The sequence below is a fragment of the Pecten maximus genome, chromosome 18 (assembly GCF_902652985.1).
Source record: "Pecten maximus chromosome 18, xPecMax1.1, whole genome shotgun sequence".
NCBI classification, from domain to species: Eukaryota; Metazoa; Mollusca; class Bivalvia; order Pectinida; family Pectinidae; genus Pecten; species Pecten maximus.
The window spans coordinates 31,938,936-31,961,337 of record NC_047032.1 but is presented as its reverse complement, the minus strand read 5'-3'; the positions used below and the strand labels follow the sequence as shown (position 1 = coordinate 31,961,337).

The window sequence follows — 22,402 nt, the reverse complement described above, 5'->3', positions numbered from 1 at the left end:
ATATAGATACTAATACGACTGTCATATAGATACATTATACCCCTGTCATATAGATACTAATACGACTGTCATATAGATACATTATACCCCTGTCATATAGATACTAATACGACTGTCATATAGATACATTATACCCCTGTCATATAGATACTAATACGACTGTCATATAGATACATTATACACCTGTCATATAGATACTAATACCCCTGTCATATAGATACATTATACCCCTGTCATATAGATACATTATACCCCTGTCATATAGATACTAATACGACTGTCATATAGATACTAATACGACTGTCATATAGATACATTATACCCCTGTCATATAGATACTAATACGACTGTCATATAGATACATTATACACCTGTCATATAGATACTAATACGACTGTCATATAGATACATTATACACCTGTCATATAGATACTAATACGACTGTCATATAGATACATTATACACCTGTCATATAGATACTAATACGACTGTCATATAGATACATTATACACCTGTCATATAGATACTAATACGACTGTCATATAGATACATTATACACCTGTCATATAGATACATTATACCCCTGTCATATAGATACATTATACCCCTGTCATATAGATACATTATACCCCTGTCATATAGATACATTATACCCCTGTCATACAGATACATTATACCCCTGTCATATAGATACATTATACCCCTGTCATATAGATACATTATACCCCTGTCATATAGATACATTATACCCCTGTCATATAGATACATTATACCTGTCATATAGATACATTATACCTGTCATATAGATACATTATACCTGTCATATAGATACATTATACCCCTGTCATATAGATATATTATACCCCCGTCATATAGATACATTATACCCCTGTCATATAGATACATTATACCCCTGTCATATAGATACATTATACACCTGTCATATAGATACATTATACCTGTCATATAGATACATTATACCTGTCATATAGATACATTATACCCCTGTCATATAGATACATTATACCCCTGTCATACAGATACATTATACCCCTGTCATATAGATACATTATACCTGTCATATAGATTCATTATACCTGTCATATAGATACATTATACCTGTCATATAGATACATTATACCTGTCATATAGATACATTATACCCCTGTCATATAGATACATTATACCTGTCATATAGATACATTATACCCCTGTCATATAGATACATTATACCTGTCATACAGATACATTATACCCCTGTCATATAGATACATTATACCCCTGTCATATAGATACATTATACCCCTGTCATATAGATACATTATACCCCTGTCATATAGATACATTATACCTGTCATATAGATACATTATACCCATGTCATATAGATACATTATACCCCTGTCATATAGATACATTATACCTGTCATATAGATACATTATACCCCTGTCATATAGATACATTATACCCCTGTCATATAGATACATTATACCCCTGTCATATAGATACATTATACCCCTGTCATATAGATACATTATACCCCTGTCATATAGATACATTATACCCCTGTCATATAGATACATTATACCCGTGTCATATAGATACATTATACCCCTGTCATATAGATACATTATACCCCTGTCATATAGATACATTATACCCCTGTCATATAGATACATTATACCCCTGTCATATAGATACATTATACCCCTGTCATATAGATACATTATACCCCTGTCATATAGATACATTATACCCCTGTCATATAGATACATTATACCTGTCATATAGATACATTATACCTGTCATATAGATACATTATACCCCTGTCATATAGATACATTATACCTGTCATATAGATACATTATACCTGTCATATAGATACATTATACCCCTGTCATATAGATACATTATACCCCTGTCATATAGATACATTATACCTGTCATATAGATACATTATACCCCTGTCATATAGATACATTATACCCCTGTCATATAGATACATTATACCCCTGTCATATAGATACATTATACCTGTCATACAGATACATTATACCCCTGTCATATAGATACATTATACCCCTGTCATATAGATACATTATACCCCCGTCATATAGATACATTATACCCCTGTCATATAGATACATTATACCCCTGTCATATAGATACATTATACCTGTCATATAGATACATTATACCTGTCATATAGATACATTATACCCCTGTCATATAGATACATTATACCTGTCATATAGATACATTATACCCCTGTCATATAGATACATTATACCTGTCATATAGATACATTATACCCCTGTCATATATATACATTGTACCTGTCATATAGATACATTATACCTGTCATATAGATACATTATACCTGTCATATAGATATATTATACCCCCGTCATATAGATACATTATACCCCTGTCATATAGATACATTATACCCCTGTCATATAGATACATTATACCTGTCATATAGATACATTATACCCCTGTCATATAGATACATTTTCTCTCATATCTCGCCATGTTGGATAGAGTTTGCCCATGTAAGATAGCTATGTAAGATAAATCTATCTTACATAGCATTTCACGCGCGCGGATTAATCTGCGTTCAAGGGGGACAACTCTCACAACGTCGTCTGCTTGTGTTCACATCCGACAGTCCTTATCGTCGGTGTCGGTTTTGAAACGTTGGACTTAACTATAAAAATACATACATTCTTAGATAAATATATATCATATCAGCAGTAAATCAATAGGGCTACACGGTTAAACGATTAGACATTTCATCTGAGCGAACATATAACTCCGTTACTGTAACAAACAGTTAGACTACGCCTAACGTTACAGGCCTGTTGTAACAGTTACAGTACAATACAGACTTGCCTACCCGACAGATTTGTCATTTGTCATTAAAAACATGTAAACACACACAATCACCTGGCAATGACAGGAAGTAAAATAAAAGCCATACATAAAAAAATATAAAAAAGAAAATGTCAATCGTCACAACCTATGAAATGGTTCCGTTTGCGTCAGCAGGGGGCCCTGGAATTTGTTTACTCTACGGTACTGTCAGTAACTGTTAGGCCTACTCAGTAACCTGTGTATTTGGAAGTTGGGAATTGGCTCTTAAATGAACGAACATTCGGTAAAAATGACACCCCTCGATGTTCATATAAAAAATATTTATTTCAATTGTAACTCAGAGTCTATATTTGTGTAGAGTAACCATGAAAACTAACTGCCATCCTAGCCTTTCAATATGATCATCGTTAGCCTATCGACTGACCTACCTTCGTCATTCCATCAAGACAACCGGTTAAACACATATAATCCTATGTCACAGAAAAGATCGAATACTCGTATAGAGTCACTGTTCGCTGGTTCACACACGAAGTTGCCAAAATCACAGTGAATTTAAAATTACCAGCCACGAAACATCGCCGCGTCATGGCGATCGAGATCGACATCACTCTCATTGAACTATGAATGGAATTCCAATGACAGTCGTGACGTCATGCAGTGACGTAGTATTTTATAAAAAAAAATTTGACTTGACATTTAAAAGTACAGTGTGTTCTGTGAAATGATTAAATATGTCGAGGTGCAAATCAAATTATATGTGAAGTTGGGAAACTCATTTCAGCGTTGGCTTTCAGTATTGTTGATAGAACTTCTTTTTCTCGGATGTTGACAATTTGATCACGGCCACGTAAAAGTCGGTCAAGTTACGGTAATTTTTATCGGCGAATTGTTCATTCGTTCATCACTTAATCACAAAATGAATGAAATTTGTGTGCAAACACTGTTTGCTAAAAATAGGGTATGATCTTTCAGAATATCACAAGTATATTTAGTAAAAACGTCAAATAAAGAAATTAAAAAATTTAAGAAAATGGATGGCTGAGGGACACTTTCGATAGAAATTCGGTAATGATATGAGAGAAAAAGACTCTTTCATTATGTGTGTATGTAGGATAGGGATATTCCACCCTCGGGATCACAAAATGTGGTAAAACCCTCGGCAAGCCTCGGGTTTCACCACATTTTGTGACCCCTCGGGTGGAATGTCCCTATCCTACATATACACATATGAAAGAGTCTTATAATACCTGTCATACAGATACATTATACCCCTGTCATATAGATACATTATACCCCTGTCATATAGATACATTATACCTGTCATATAGATACATTATACCCCTGTCATATAGATACATTATACCCCTGTCATATAGATACATTATACCCCTGTCATATAGATACATTATACCTGTCATATAGATACAATATACCCCTGTCATATAGATACATTATACCCCTGTCATACAGATACATTATACCACTGTCATATAGATACATTATACCTGTCATATAGATACATTATACCCCTGTCATATAGATACATTATACCCCTGTCATACAGATACATTATACCTGTCATATAGATACATTATACCCCTGTCATATAGATACATTATACCTGTCATATAGATACATTATACCCCTGTCATATAGATACTAATACGACTGTCATATAGATACATTATACCCCTGTCATATAGATACATTATACCCCTGTCATATAGATACATTATACCTGTCATATAGATACATTATACCCCTGTCATATAGATACATTATACTCCTGTCATATAGATACATTACACCCCCGTCATATAGATACATTATACCCCTGTCATATAGATACATTATACCCCTGTCATATAGATACATTATACCCCTGTCACATAGGGTCAATATACCCTCGTCATATAGATACATTATACCTGTCATATAGATACATTATACCCCTGTCATATAGATACATTATACCCCTGTCATATAGATACATTATACCCCTGTCATATAGATACATTATACCCCTGTCATATAGATACATTATACCCCTGTCATATAGATACATTATACCTGTCATATAGATACATTATACCCCCGTCACATAGGTACGGTATACCCCTGTCATATAGATACATTATACCCCCGTCACATAGGTACGGTATACCCCTGTCACATAGGTACGGTATACCCTGCAGCATAGATACCTTATCCCCTTGTCAAATATGTACTACACTCTTGTCACAAAGGTGGTTTACTGTATGATCTCAATTAAATTGTTAACGTCTTGATTATCCTCAACCATAATGAGCTATAACACAATATCACCCGAAATCGAATGGTTGCTTGATGATTGATGCAATATTATATTTTGAAAAATGTGGGAGTGTTGTTAAGTTGAATAGATGAACTGCAATTTGAGCTGGTCAAATACATTTTGAATTATTCAATCTTGGCATCTTATTATTATATTCATATTTTGCTGGTTATAAACTTGTCTTACTTTGCCATTAGTATTTCTGTGTTATACAGTATATACTATTATTAACACAACATATTCTGTATACTCGTTGTTGTTGGTTCCTAGTTTAAATATTCAAATTTCCTGTCTTGACTGTGTTAAACATATTATTGTCACCCTTATATGAAAAAAAAAATCAATCTATTTGATATATCTACATTTTTTTACAAGCGGTAACAACAACGACGACGTCAACAACAACAACAACAACAACTACTACTACTACTACTCCGACACCGACCACTACAGAAGCCAACAGCCAAGAAGCTACTACAACGGCAGACAGAACAGTGCTTCCTAGCATGCCACCAACAACCGTGGCGTCTCCCGTTGGCTTCTCAGTGAAATACACACTGCTGAATATGACATACATTTCACGATACAGTGATAGCAGTAGCATAGAGTTCCTGATCATGGCTAACAGTATTAATCAGGGTGTAAGTTGGTTTTTCTTAATCAGATTGCCTGAAAATTCATGTACATTAAAGTGCAGCAGCGCCTGCCATCCTTCGCTCTTAATTTTATGTATACCTCAATATAATTTAATATCTATAACTTTATTTCACTATAATGTTCATATTTTAGTTTTAGAGTTAGAAAAATAATTGATAGTTATCGCTTCATCGGTTTTTTGTCTTATGTATATTTGTGCCTGCATGTGTGACCAATGGTGTTTGGGAGTGCGTTAATCAGTGTCACAGAGCTATCAGGTTTGACATCCGATAGGATTATGATAGTTGAGCTCACCATTGTGTGCGTTTCAAATTACCCGGGGTAACCAAACATCCTTTGCCTCTTCCTGACAATGCGATACCAGCAGGCAGTACATCTTTTATGCTCTAAACTACAGTGCCAAGATTTTTACACGAAGTCGTTGCTACAGATCTTAGATTTTTTACATGTAGTCATCACTACATATTTAAGAATTGTACATGAAGTTATCGCAACTAAAGGTTGTATACTTGTTTTTGAAGTTTATAGCTTTGCCTGTCTTTGTTAGCATATTTGTGTATTGCTCCGGTGATATCTGCAATGTCGTTTATGTATATAAGTCGGACTCTTTTCGAGTTAAGTGGAATTTCCGTTAAGATTGGCTTAATCATAGAAATAGTTCATCTTACATGTAGATCATGTACAAAATGTATTAAAACTGTTTCTGTATATTTTAGACTGCAGATGTCATCGCTAATTCTATCCTGGGGCCTATTTACATCAGTAACCATGTCAGGAGTTTATGGTAAGATTTTTATTTATTTTTTTACGATATCACCTTGACTATCATTGTAGAATTTTTTAACTTATGATTGTAAATTATACATTGTAAAATTCTATATCGCGGGTATTTGATAATTTTGATAAAAAATACAATATAAATATTTTGATACCATTCCTCTTATTTACATGTACCTTCTGTAACTTCCGTATATATTATTCAGATGTTATGGTCCAGTGACTATGGAAATTAGTGATGCAGGGAATCTGAACTTAAACGTTTTTTGTTAAGCCAAATTTCTAAAATGTATCAATGTTACACAAGCAAGTAAACCTGAACACTTTAGGTTAAAACATAATGTTTTAAGAAATGGATACAAAATGACTTTCGAATGAGTATACAACCAAATTGGAATGAATTATATAATAAATCGAATGCGTTTTCTTCTCACGATCAGAAAGAGTTCCTTTAGTAAAATAATATATGTAATGAAAGAGTTTGATGAAGGTTTCCGTCAATGCCTAACCCATAAAGTCGCTGGAGTTTCTTAGATGTTCCCTCCTTTGGTAGCTATATTTTACTTGAAATTAAACAAAGGGTCGCCTTAAAATGAGAAAAGTCGCAACCCTGTAATCAGCGTCATACCGCTAGATTGGTTTCATGATCACTGTTATTTGTGATTTATAAAAATGATATGCCTAAGGTCACTATCTTGGAACGAATACATCCTTTTCGCCGACCATTCGGAATCTTTTAGACCATTCGCCGACCATTCGGAATCATTTAGACCATTCAATGATTACTTACGATCCTACACGATATGTATTTTCCCTACTAATGGGACAGAGGTCTGGCAGCTGTAGACAAATTCCAAAGGTTGCGCGCGAGACATTCAAATAGTGACCAATTGTGAACTTCGGCGTCACTATTGACAATAAATTATCATTTGATAAACATGCATTAAAAAGAAGCGAATTCCATTATCGGAGCTTTAGCGGGAACAATGGCTTTTATAAATTCGGTGGGTTTTAAGTTGCATATGTCCTTGGTTATATCAAGTCGGGTGCCCTCATCTCGGAAAACGTGTAGAAATGTCAGAAAACGTCGAACAACCAAACATAAACCAGGCTAAAGGAATTTATTGATACCGCGAAATTAAAAATAGGGTATCTCATGTGACATGATAGAGGTCTACACATCGGAATGTACGCTTGTCAAGTGTCGGATATATTTAGAATCAGGAAAGGGTCATCAATATGTGGGCATGACTTCAAGATTTAAAAAAACAACAACAAAACATCCAAGATTAAATCTATGAAAACATTCGTTTAAACATAGAACTGCCGACATATGGAACAATCTTCCGCCCCATGTTGTAAAGACAATGTTTTAAAGAGTTGTGAATGCAACGTTTTCATCAAAAGCTATTTACAAGATTGAATATTCAATTAGGTCAAGTTTAATGAACAATGAGATATAACATTTAAATAAAAATTGAAATGAAAAATTTAACATAGATTCATTGATATTAACAAAAGGTTAAGGAGAAGTAACTCATTAAGGAAATATATCGCATATTTTCTTACACACATACAAATATATATATAAACACAATATTATCATTAACCAACCGGCAACCTCCATATATCGGACAGGTAACTGCCACCAACAGCTATTACATTTAATAAATTCATTAAATACATATAGCATGTAGTTATTTACAATATCAAAAACGTACTTGTACTGGGCGTAGTCATGCGCAAACAAACTCTCCTACAATTAAGTAAGTATCAATATGTTTGTTTAAACAGGTACATCCTGACTTTAAGTCATATCAAAATTAATACTACAACTTTATGATGTAATATTTCTATTTCAGAGCTTACGGTGGAAGTATAACAAAATCATGTTTTTTGTGAATGAAATTGATATGTTATCTATGTAATCACATACTTTTTATTCCTCAGGAACGGGAGTTTAGGAGTCGATACATTTTTGCTACTCCGACACGATAAACTCTACGATGGTACCCCCGTAACAGAAGATTTGATAAAACAACTATTCGAAACATCGATGACTGCTGGAGGTATTCCCTACGGATACGTCGTAGCATCCCGTAAGCGTCTTTTTATGATTTGGAATAATAACTATACTGCCCTGTTGTCAGGACACAAACTATTAGAAGAAAAGGTACATCTCAGATAGTCGGAAGTTGTTGAGCAATCCACAAACAGCTTTAACGTGGCCATACTACTATATATTACTACAGTAAAACAGCCCCGGTAATGGTGTATTGTTTGTTAACAGTCCTCTGATAGTGGAGACCAGTATAGACGATTAGTACAGACGATTAGTACAGACGATTAGTTACTGTATGTTTTTCTACATCACACTACCGAGAGTTGTCCCTGCAGTTCATCAAATGTTTGTTGATGTTCGGATTAAATCTGTTGACAGCTTTCCAAAGGTTAAGGGCCATGTTGAGTTCCAAATGGTATTGGGATGGAACTCTTTGTTTACTAGTTTGTAAACGTGTCCTGTTCTAGTTGTGTAAGATCGTTTACACAATATTCTGTTTGAATGTATCTGATCAATCTTATTAATACTTTTGAAGAGTTGCATCAAGTCAGATTGATTTGTTTATGTCGGAATGTCAATTTCCTTTAGTTAAGCGTTTAATAAATTTCCTGGCATCTGATACAGCAATTTACTATTTTTATTATTTCATGGCTTTGTCCCAAATAAGATTACTTTATAATCTCCCTTGGAGACGTTTACGAGATCAGATCTTGGGTTGGTTCGTTCTCTGCAGGCAATAAGATGAAATGACAGAACTAGATGGCAATTTAAACCTAAACTTGAATTGTTATTTTGGCCGTCTCTGTGTGCAGTTGGCGTTAGGACATGTTGGAAAAAGAGAGATTTAATCTTCGGAATGAACTTGCAAGTTGGCTGGTTATAACTCATGTCTGCTATGCCCCGTTTATCCGTTTCAGGACACTAACTAGGAGAATATGTTTGAAATTAAGTTTATTAGGACTTATCCAGTATTTCTCGTATTCAGATAATGTGACTAACATTATATCCCAATAGTTGGTCCTCATTCTTTAGGTTTATTACTGGATACTCGTTCTTTATTGTCGTTTGTATCGTTGACCGCTTACTCATGCCTCGTAGATCTCAGGTTCCGGTCCACACACAGTTTGTATCGTTGACCGCTTACTCATGCCTCATAGATCTCAGGTTCCGGTCCACACACAGTTTGTATCGTTGACCGCTTACTCATGTCTCGTAGATCTCAGTTTCCGGTCCACACACAGTTTGTATCGTTGACCACTTACCCATGGCTCGTAGATCTCAGTTTCCGGTCCACACACAGTTTGTATCGTTGACCGCTTACTCATGTCTCGTAGATCTCAGTTTCCGGTCCACACACAGTTTGTATCGTTGACCGCTTACTCATGGCTCGTAGATATCAGTTTCCGGTCCACACACAGTTTGTATTGTTGACCGCTTACTCATGGCTCGTAGATATCAGTTTCCGGTCCACACACAGTTTGTATCGTTGACCACTTACTCATGGCTCGTAGATCTCAGGTTCCGGTCCACACACAGTTTGTATCGTTGACCACTTACTCATGGCTCGTAGATATCAGGTTCCGGTCCACATACAGTTTGTATTGTTGACCGCTTACCCATGGCTCGTAGATCTCAGGTTCCGGTCCACACACAGTTTGTATCGTTGACCACTTACTCAGCTCTCGTAGATATCAGTTTCCGGTCCACACACAGTTTGTATCGTTGACCGCTTACTCAGCTCTCGTAGATCTCAGGTTCCGGTCCACATACAGTTTGTATCGTTGACCACTTACTCAGCTCTCGTAGATCTCAGGTTCCGGTCCACACACAGTTTGTATCGTTGACCGCTTACCCATGGCTCGTAGATCTCAGGTTCCGGTCCACACACAGTTTGTATCGTTGACCACTTACTCAGCTCTCGTAGATATCAGTTTCCGGTCCACACACAGTTTGTATCGTTGACCGCTTACTCAGCTCTCGTAGATCTCAGGTTCCGGTCCACATACAGTTTGTATCGTTGACCACTTACTCAGCTCTCGTAGATCTCAGGTTCCGGTCCACACACAGTTTGTATCGTTGACCGCTTACCCATGGCTCGTAGATCTCAGGTTCCGGTCCACACACAGTTTGTATCGTTGACCACTTACTCAGCTCTCGTAGATATCAGTTTCCGGTCCACACACAGTTTGTATCGTTGACCGCTTACTCAGCTCTCGTAGATCTCAGGTTCCGGTCCACATACAGTTTGTATCGTTGACCACTTACTCAGCTCTCGTAGATCTCAGGTTCCGGTCCACACACAGTTTGTATCGTTGACCGCTTACTCAGCTCTCGTAGATCTCAGGTTCCGGTCCACACACAGTTTGTATCGTTGACCGCTTACTCAGCTCTCGTAGATCTCAGGTTCCGGTCCACATACAGTTTGTATCGTTGACCACTTACTCAGCTCTCGTAGATCTCAGGTTCCGGTCCACACACAGTTTGTATCGTTGACCGCTTACTCAGCTCTCGTAGATCTCAGGTTCCGGTCCACACACAGTTTGTATCGTTGACCGTTTACTCATGGCTCGTAGATCTCAGGTTCCGGTCCACATACAGTTTGTATCGTTGATCGCTTACTCATGTCTCGTAGATCTCAGTTTCCGGTCCACATACAGTTTGTATCGTTGACCACTTACTCATGGCTCGTAGATCTCAGGTTCCGGTCCACATACAGTTTGTATCGTTGATCGCTTACTCATGTCTCGTAGATCTCAGTTTCCGGTCCACATACAGTTTGTATCGTTGACCGTTTCCTCATGTCTCGTAGATCTCAGTTTCCGGTCCACATACAGTTTGTATCGTTGATCGCTTACTCATGTCTCGTAGATCTCAGTTTCCGGTCCACATACAGTTTGTATCGTTGACCGTTTACTCATGTCTCGTAGATCTCAGTTTCCGGTCCACATACAGTTTGTATCGTTGATCGCTTACTCATGTCTCGTAGATCTCAGTTTCCGGTCCACATACAGTTTGTATCGTTGACCGCTTACTCATGGCTCGTAAATATCAGGTTCCGGTCCACACACAGTTTGTATTGTTGACCGCTTACTCATGGCTCGTAGATCTCAGTTTCCGGTCCACACACAGTTTGTATCGTTGACCACTTACTCATGTCTCGTAGATCTCAGGTTCCGGTCCACACACAGTTTGTATCGTGACCACTTACTCATGGCTCGTAAATATCAGGTTCCGGTCCACACACAGTTTGTATCGTTGACCGCTTACTCATGGCTCGTAGATCTCAGTTTCCGGTCCACACACATAACGATAACGTAGTATGCTGTCGGACTCAATATTCTACAAATGTAGTCAGTGGACACTTTAGAATTGCTGCCAGTACACAGGTACATACTATGTTCCTCCTATTAACAACGTTGATGAGACCTTTACTTTCAGACACAATCAGCGGCGAGTGGGGTCCTGCATGGGGATGAAGTTTTGAGATTATTTTGCAGTTTTGGCGCGTTTATTTTCGTATAATAGTTTGCTACTTGTTAATAGTGTATAAATTGTGTAATTTACATAAAACGAGGAAAAGGAACACAGTACGGTTTCCTTTCTACATAATTCTCTGAGCTAACTGATAATGGTCTACGAAGATGGTTTGAAGAGTTGCTCTCAGGAGAAACTTTTGAACCAATTACCGCCATCGATACGCAAGCAACAAGAGAATACGGTCCTTAAAGACAATGCTGATGGTTGATAGATATCTTTATAATAACAAAATAAAAAAAAGATTAAAACATTTTCCTTACGTTTTTCCTTATGCATACATGATATGACATTTATTTCTTACCTACAGGGGAAGCAGTATACCCTCCAGCACCGACTCCTACATCAAGTCCGACCAATGCTATATACGGAGTGAACTATACCCTGACTAACGTCACGTACCTGTCTCAGTACTCGGACAGGGATAGTCTTGAATTCACGACATTGGCTCAGCTCATAGAACAAGCGGTATGTTGTAACCTGGGTGTATTTCATTGTCTTACATTGGTGAAGGTTTTGGGCTCACCACCATCAGATGGCGGTCTCTTCAAATCGCCCTTCGGCCAAGGCCCCTTGTCTCTGGTCCTTCGTCTGTGGTCCTCCTCCGTACTCAATCTTGACTTTGAGACTGACCGGAAAAAAATAATAGCCCACATGTGGCCATTTTAAATGTTTGCAGTTGAAGATTGTTATTTCTATTTCCAGAAAAGTACCTGAGGGATATATCTTGAATGTCACACGTATGTTTCCATTGGTCCATATGTTTACATGATCGATTTTGAGACTGATTCGAAAACCACTACATATTAATTTTTGAGACTGATCAGTTTTACAACAATTATGAAGCATGTTGCATCAACTTATATTAATGACACTTGTTTTCCCTCCGGTCTTCGATTTTAACAATTGAACCTAGTTTCATATATTTAATGTATTTGTATGTTATCATTGTTATCAAATACATATTATTTTATATATATTAAGAGGAAAAGGGAGAAGAAGGGAAATATCAGTCTTACATATACAACGTATAAAGATCCGTCAATGTCGGGTGCCAAGATCGATTTTCTTGCTGTGATGTATTTATACTGCCTGGTAGATATTGCAGTGGTAATAACTATTCCATACCAGAAAAACACTAAAAAGTGTGCATCATTTCCGTACTATACTATAACAAGGGAACAAGAAATGAGGTTTATTTTATAAGAATTGAGGATTGTTTGACACAAATGCATGATTGTTTGACAAGAATGGATGATTGTTTTGACATGACTTGAGGGTTGTTTGACAAGAATTTATGACTTTGACAGGAATTGAGGACTGTTTCACAGGAATGAAGGAGTTTTTGACAAAAATTGATGACTTTGACAATAATTGAGGATTGCTTGACAAAAAATTGATGACTTTGATAAGAATTGAGGATTGCTTGACAAAAATGATGACTTTGATAACATTTGAGGATTGCTTGATACGAACTGTACAAAAGACACATATGATATCAACATCTTGCAAAAAAATATGTTTTAGATACAGTAGAGACAAATACGGCAAATACATATTCATTGAGCGTACTACAAATAACTCCCTCCTAATGCTGTTAATACATGTAGGGAGTATATGTGCTTTGTTTTTGTCAGATTTCATATCTTTGCTTGTTTGTTTTGTTCTTTTGTTTTTCTTAATGAAGATCCTAGTTAAAAAATTCAAGGAAAGTTAGTATCTATCACATATTAATATATACATAGTGTTATTTTCTTCAATGATACTTTTTCAGACTGCAGAAAGTATGTTTGGCCATCCATTCATGGGTACTGTTTTCATATCGACTGAAGTTGTCTACTTCCGGTAAGATTGTTATCATACACATTTAAATGTCATTAGATTAAGTTCGTTCATGTTATTAATAATAACACATTTATGATATAGTTAATAACCAAACACGTTGTATAAACCGCTTTGGTATATATATTTTATTATGGATAGGATTGAAAATTCTTATCAAATCTTAATCATTTTTAGCAGTATTAATCAAAATTAAAACCAGATACTGTAAACGTACATATTTTAGCGGTAATTTTATTTTAGCGCTTTTCGCACTGGAAGCCTTGCGCTAAATTATGATTGCGCTAATTACTTTTTGTACGTTCCATTTCTATAGAAAGCTCTGTGGATGCGCTAATTCACCATTGCGCTAACTGGCTGAAATCTGCAAATTCGCTAAAATTTGATTGCGCTAAAATAAGTACGTTTACAGTATGGTAACAGCAGGTCACTGTCACTCTAAATAAAAAATCAGTGTCCGTGCAATAAAAATTAGCTTTCTTTTGGCCGATAGAACTCAAACTTCATACATTGCTTTCTTATTGACAGTGCTTGCCTGTGATTGCTTTTCTGGTTCAAAGGTCAATGTCACTGTTGTTATAAAAGCGATTTATTTTCAAAGAAAGAAGTTGAGTCGCATTTGGCCAAATTAACCTCAACTTCTTACATTATTTCCTTTTTGAAAGTGCTTACTTAGAATACAACGTCAACATTCAAAGGTCAATGTCATCGTTACGAAATATAAATAAACAAATCACCTTCCATGCAAAATCCAAAGTTTGTTTTGTTCAATCTAACTCAATCAACTTTCAGCACTTCCATATTTAAAATGTTTGCTTAGAATTGATTTACATTTTATAAGGTAAAAGGTCAAGATCACTGCTGCTAAATATAGAAATTCAGTTTCCCTGCAATGACTTGACTTTGCTTTTGCCAAACAAACCGAAAATTCAAACAATGCTTCTTTCTTAAATTGCTTACTTGCAATTGCTTTTCAGCTTTAAAGGTCAAGGTCATGGTCACACTTACTTAAGATAGAAATCAAGCCTTCAGGGGTAATAGCTCCATATTCTACTGACAAGCTTGTGTTAGTTATTACGTGTTTTGTTGGCTTGTATGGCAGAGTGCACTAAAGGTTTGCCAGTAACCTGTCAGTCTGACCAGCCATCCAGACTTTAGACTTCCATGGTTTTCATGCTATTTTCAAGGTCAAGATCAAGGTCGCTATTACGAAACAAATAACTAGAAATATTCTTTACAGTAGATCATAAAGGCCCTAACAGAAAGCCATAAGTTCTGAAATATCACATGCGTGATAATACTCAGTGAATGATAGATAGTAATAGTCGCTTATGTTTAGGTCAAGGTCATAGTCTAATTTATATATTCACAGCATCTAAGTAGTAATTCTATGTAAGTATATGACTTAGGTTAAGTTCAGGTATAGACACATGCAGAAACATTGCGATGCCCTCACTGACGTGTCAATCATCTAGTATTTCCTTTCCAAATTTAAGTTTTTCTTTTGTTTCTTTTCTTTTATTCAACCTAACATACCTATCACTTTTTAAAATCATTTTTGTGCTCTCAGTGGGACCTGGTCTCATGTTAATTGTCACGAGTGAATGTGAACTTTCCCGGCAAAAATATAGTTCGTTGAAATAAAAACAAAATCATCAATCTTCTCGCAACATTTATATTTACATATACACCTAATACAATGACGTCAGACAAAACGACGTCATTAAGTGACCACGTCATGAAAATTGTGATTGGGAATTGTGTGATCTGATAAATGTTGTGTTTGGTAAGGTCTCATAGTGACAATCAGACCTAATGGGTTTCTTTTGTAAAGATAACGATTTTTATCCAAATCAATCTTTAACGACAACAAAGCAGATGTCTCTTCATATTTTTGTTTCTTTTTCGCTTCAGAAATAAGAGTATGAATTTAGGAATTGAGGCAAATCTATTCCTAAAGGCTGACACAGTGATGGTAAATGGTACAACAATGAATATAACAGCCAACTTTGTGAAGCTATTATATGAACAACAGATGACAATGGGGAATATTCCATTTGCGTCCGTCGAAGTAAAACGTAAGTGTTTTTTTCTTCAAGTTCTGCTTAATTTGACAAAATCAGTTTGAAAGCAAACGATATCTCAGGAAACAACTGAATTTGTACAAAATTCACAACCTTACGTGAATGATGGCTCTCAACGACGAGTCTATACACACTACACTACCTTACATCACAGACGAGTCTATTATACACACTACACTACCTTACATCACAGACGAGTCTACTATACACAATAAACTACCTTACATCACAGACGAGTCTACTATACACACTACACTACCTTACATCACAGACGAGTCTACTATACACACTAAACTACCTTACATCACAGACGAGTCTATTATACACACTACACTACCTTACATCACAGACGAGTCTATTATACACACTACACTACCTTACATCACAGACGAGTCTATTATACACACTACACTACCTTACATCACAGACGAGTCTACTATACACACTACACTACCTTACATCACAGACGAGTCTATTATACACACTACACTACCTTACATCACAGACGAGTCATATTACACACTAACTACCTTATATCACAGACGAGTCTATTATACACACTAACACTACTTACATCACAGACGAGTCTCTATACACACTACTAACTACCTTACATCACAGACGAGTCTATACACAATAAACTACCTTACATCACAGACGAGTCTATTATACACACTACACTACCTTACATCACAGACGAGTCTATTATACACACTACACTACCTTACATCACAGACGAGTCTATTATACACACTACACTACCTTACATCACAGACGAGTCTACTATACACACTACACTACCTTATATCACAGACGAGTCTATTATACACACTACACTACCTTACATCACAGACGAGTCTACTATACACACTACACTACCTTACATCACAGACGAGTCTATTATACACAATAAACTACCTTACATCACAGACGAGTCTATTATACACACTACACTACCTTACATCACAGACGAGTCTATACACACTACACTACCTTATATCACAGACGAGTCTATTATACACACTACACTACCTTACATCACAGACGAGTCTACTATACACACTACACTACCTTACATCACAGACGAGTCTATTATACACAATAAACTATCTTATATCACAGACGAGTCTATTATAAACAATAAACTACCTTACATCACAGACGAGTCTATTATACACAATAAACTACCTTACATCACAGACGAGTCTATTATACACAGTAAACTACCTTATATCACAGACGAGTCTATTATAAACAATAAACTACCTTATATCACAGACGAGTCTATTATACACACTACACTACCTTACATCACAGACGAGTCTATACGCACTACACTACCTTACATCACAGACGAGTCTATTATACACACTACACTACCTTACATCACAGACGAGTCTATTATACACAATAAACTACCTTACATCACAGACGAGTCTACTATACACACTACACTACCTTACATCACAGACGAGTCTATACACACTACACTACCTTACATCACAGACGAGTCTACTATACACACTACACTACCTTACATCACAGACGAGTCTACTATACACATAAACTACCTTATATCACAGACGAGTCTATTATACACAGTAAACTACAATGTACCTTACATCACAGACGAGTCTATTATACAAAATACACTACATTACATCACAGACGAGTCTACTATACACACTAAACTACCTTATATCACAGACGAGTCTATTATACACAATACAGTACCTTACATCACAGACGAGTCTATTATACACATAAACTACCTTACATTACAGACGAGTCTATTATACAAAATACACTGCATTACATCAGAAATTAGTTTTTTTTCATACAGTACCTAACATTGCACTAATGCTGAATCCTAGCTGGAGGAAACAGCTGTATGATGATATATGCATATCATTATTCCTTAATATAATACTTAAATCTTTATATTTGATGATGTTTGTCACCTGTGTGTTTCAGGAATAAGGACCCCTCTGGTTCCCCCATCACCTGCCGTCCCTACTCCAGTACCGACCAAACCTTCACGCTACTTTTTCTATGTTGTGAACTTTACCTTGACAGACTTTGTGTTTGTACCACAGTTCAATGACCGGAGTAGTCCAGAATCCCAACAGACTGCTAGGGATATCGAAATGGCGGTAAATATATCACTGACTTACCTTTATTTTATTTATTTCGTTCTCTTATTACTGTCCTTGGTTAGCCTGCTTGTTGCCTTGACTTCTGGTTTTACCTGTCATTTTTATTTAAAAAAAAGAGAAGTTAAATATGAGCAAAGATACTCGACAGATTGTAGGGCTACCACTGATGTTACTATGATTAACGCCGACATACTTCTTAGTGACACACAAAGAGGATACGTATCATTTATGGTTTTTATTATTGTGTTATTATGGTAATGTGTTGAATCGAACAACCTTTCGCCCCAATAAAAATAGAAAGTATCATTTTCTCCATATGAAATGAAAATAACGATATTTCACTGCCATTTCTCAAACGTTCCTTTCGTTTCTCGAAATAATGTATATTATCCGCCACGATTCGATATCTGTCCTAGAAATGGGATGTACGTACAATGCCATAACATGTCAAACTTACATGAATATGAAAACACCGCACTTTCGGGTTGCATGGATTTGATATAAATGTAACTGAGTGCATAATTAATTAAATTAGTCTTACGCGTCACCGATCGACCTAAAGTGCGGCTAATACAGACCAAAGTTACATACTTGTCCTCCAGGAAACAACCCGTCCTCGAGTTTTCAATGGGTGACAGCGATACTTTCGCAAGCAGCGACTTATTATCGAGTCCCTACATTGGCGCCAATGTAACGGAGTGCACGCTCAACCGATCGAGCTAAAGAGAAGATCTCTCTAGCCGAGCGGTATATTGCGGCTAGTCCTTACCGGGGTTACATACATACGGAAAGTTAACTTTTTGGGAATTAAATATTCAATGTTTTCATACAGCTTTTTAGTACTTTTCCTTTTTACGTTTTAAGCGAGAATCGAGGTAAACTGCTCTTGATAGCTTCTCTAGGGTATATATCTCAATAAGTTGTTAGACAACACGATTAACACATTTAATGGTGATATTTGGAGACTCTGTGAGGTCCTAATACCTTTTGAAATAAATATTTCAATATAATCCTCGTTTTATGAACACAAAGCGACTAACAGGGGGACACAGTTTGTTCCCATGGGTATGCCTATGGCATGCTGAACGATGAAACATGTATGTGTTGTCGATCACAAAATCAGTCATTGTCACCATTGCATTTCCGGTGTCTTTCATTTAGACTCTAACTTTCTTTTCAAGAAAAAAATGCGACAGTATAGTTCGAAATCATGTATTTTATCGTTGTTTATTTGAAAGCTTTCTTAACAATGCAGAAAAGATGGTCCTTAAAGTTTGAATGACCTCTTGGCGTGTAGGTAGTGATCAATTGTATTCATAGACGAAGCATTCTTAAGGAGCGGATGCTCAAGTTTGATCAAAAGATACATTGCCTTATTATAAACTCATATTCCATAAATTCAACTTTTTGAGTATAACGTTCTACAACTCCAATGTAGCGCAGACCTAAAAGTACTAAAAATGGTAGGAAATATTTGATCATGGTTACTCTGAAAATAAGGAGACCAATATAAACGGTGCAGTTCTTTATCCATATAATTTACTAGTATGTCGAAAGAAATCGCAAAACTGATAAGAGTATTATATACACCATTTGTCTTATTTTCTTTCTATACTTTACAGATTACAACCGGAATTAATTTTTCTCCGTTTTCTACAATCTTCAACTCGACACACGTTTTAGGGTTTTGGTAAGATTTGCGTTCAGCCAATTTTCTGATTGCCCATTATGATTGAAGTTTATGTAACCATTTAATTTTCAAACGTGAAATAATTTGGATATGGCGGTAATGTGTTGATAGTTACAATGAGCCGTGTAAAAATTAATGTTATCCTCGGGACGACCAGACTCAGAACTGTGTTACTTATGTATATTATCCTCGGGACGACCAGACTCAGAACTGTGTTACTTATGTATATTATCATCGGGACGACCAGACTCAGAACTGTGTTACTCATGTATATTATCCTCGGGACGACCAGACTCAGAACTGTGTTACTTATGTATATTATCCTTGGGACGACCAGGCTCAGAACTGTTTTACTTATGTATATTATCCTCGGGACGACCAGACTCAGAACTGTGTTACTTATGTATATTATCCTTGGGACGACCAGACTCAGAACTGTGTTACTTATGTATATTATCCTTGGGACGACCAGACTCAGAACTGTCTTACTTATGTACATTATCCTAGGGACAACCAGACTCAGAACTGTGTTACTTATGTATATTATCCTCGGGACGACCAGACTCAGAACTGTGTTACTTATGTATATTATCCTCGGGACGACCAGACTCAGAACTGTGTTACTTATGTATATTATCCTTGGGACGACCAGACTCAGAACTGTGTTACTTATGTATATTATCCTCGGGACGACCTAGCTCAGAACTGTGTTACTTATGTATATTATCCTCGGGACGACCAGGCTCAGAACTGTGTTACTTATGAATATTATCCTCGGGACGACCAGGCTCAGAACTGTGTTACTTATGTATATTATCCTCGGGACGACCAAGCTCAGAACTGTGTTAATTATGTATATTATCCTTGGGACGACCAGACTCAGAACTGTGTTACTTATGTATATTATCCTCGGGACGACCAGGCTCAGAACTGTGTTACTTATGTATATTATCCTCGGGACGACCAGACTCAGAACTGTGTTACTTATGTATATTATCCTTGGGACGACCAGGCTCAGAACTGTGTTACTTATGTATATTATCCTCGGGACGACCAGGCTCAGAACTGTGTTACTTATGTATATTATCCTCGGGACGACCAGGCTCAGAACTGTGTTACTTATGTATATTATCCTCGGGACGACCAGGCTCAGAACTGTGTTACTTATGTATATTATCAGTGTATCTTTGTCTCGTAACCAGGCCCGGGAGTTTGGGAGTGACGTCACTTCTGGTACTTAAAGACAATATAGTTGTAATCTATGGCGTACCTCACAACGTAACGGAAGAATTAATTCGGTTGGAGTACGAAAGAATTATGACTTTAGGAAACGTGTCCTACGGAGTGGTCATTGTAAAAGGTAAGTGATTTTTACGTAGTTACGTATGTATGAAAGAATTCAGTCCGAAGCATTTTTTGACAACATGAAGTGAAGGTGGTTTAATTTAAAGGTTTATTTCCCTTGACGTAGAAGGACGGAGACCTATAAAGGACTTCAAAATTAATTAATAGTGTTACACGCTTTTAAACTTTAAAATTTATTGTATTGTTCTTTGTATCTAGAAAGCCAGATATCAGTTATTTGGAACTTTTGATTATAATGAAAGATCTTAATAGGATATCTGAAACTGAAAAAAACACATGTAATATAACTTCAAAGAGATCGTAATGACTTACTGAAATATTCAGGTGAGCGGTACACGCCCCATGCATCTGTCCGTCCATGTGTGTCTGATCGTGCGTCTGTCCGTCCATGCGTGTCTGATGGTACGTGCGTCTGTCGGTCCATGTGTGTCTGATGGTACGTGCGTCTGTCCGTCCATGTGTGTCTGATGGTACGTGCGTCTGTCGGTCCATGTGTGCGTCTGATGGTACGTGCGTCTGTCCGTCCATGTGTGTGTCTGATGGTACGTGCGTCTGTCCGTCCATGTGTGTCTGATGGTACGTGCGCCTTTCGGTCCATGTGTGTGTCTGATGGTACGTGCGTCTGTCGGTCCATGTGTGTGTCTGATGGTACGTGCGCCTTTCGGTCCATGTGTGTCTGATGGTACGTGCGTCTATCGGTCCTTGTTTGTCTGATGGTACGTGCGTCTGTCCGTCCATGTGTGTCTGATGGTATGTGCGTCTGTCGGTCCGTGTGTGTCTGATGGTACATTGTGTACGTGCGTCTGTCCGTCCATGTGTGTCTGATCGTACGTGCGTCTGTCCACTTTCGAAACGTTCGTCAATTTGATAGTAATATGAACACCTGGCTACAGTACGCTCCTCTGTCCGTCCATATGTGTGTGTCCATCCTTACAAAGACTGTGCTCATTTCATGCCATGGACTCCTTGATATTAACGGTTGACAGTAACACCATAGCACATATAGGTCAACAGCTGATTAGGTTTGGGGGTAATATATTGTCTC

At 37.0% G+C, this 22,402-nt stretch overlaps 1 protein-coding gene across 1 annotated transcript in view; it reads left to right on the top strand.

Moving 5' to 3' along the window:
* Positions 1-22,402, top strand: part of LOC117316368 — a 229,230-nt gene that overhangs the window by 25,527 nt on the left and 181,301 nt on the right. Inside the window, exons 10-18 of the mRNA XM_033870909.1 lie at positions 5,566-5,831; positions 6,564-6,631; positions 8,575-8,723; positions 12,531-12,688; positions 13,995-14,065; positions 15,977-16,140; positions 18,121-18,299; positions 19,925-19,992; positions 21,195-21,352. Of these exons, the coding sequence (XP_033726800.1) occupies positions 5,566-5,831; positions 6,564-6,631; positions 8,575-8,723; positions 12,531-12,688; positions 13,995-14,065; positions 15,977-16,140; positions 18,121-18,299; positions 19,925-19,992; positions 21,195-21,352 (1,281 nt within the window). The remainder of the gene's footprint in view (positions 1-5,565; positions 5,832-6,563; positions 6,632-8,574; positions 8,724-12,530; positions 12,689-13,994; positions 14,066-15,976; positions 16,141-18,120; positions 18,300-19,924; positions 19,993-21,194; positions 21,353-22,402) is intronic.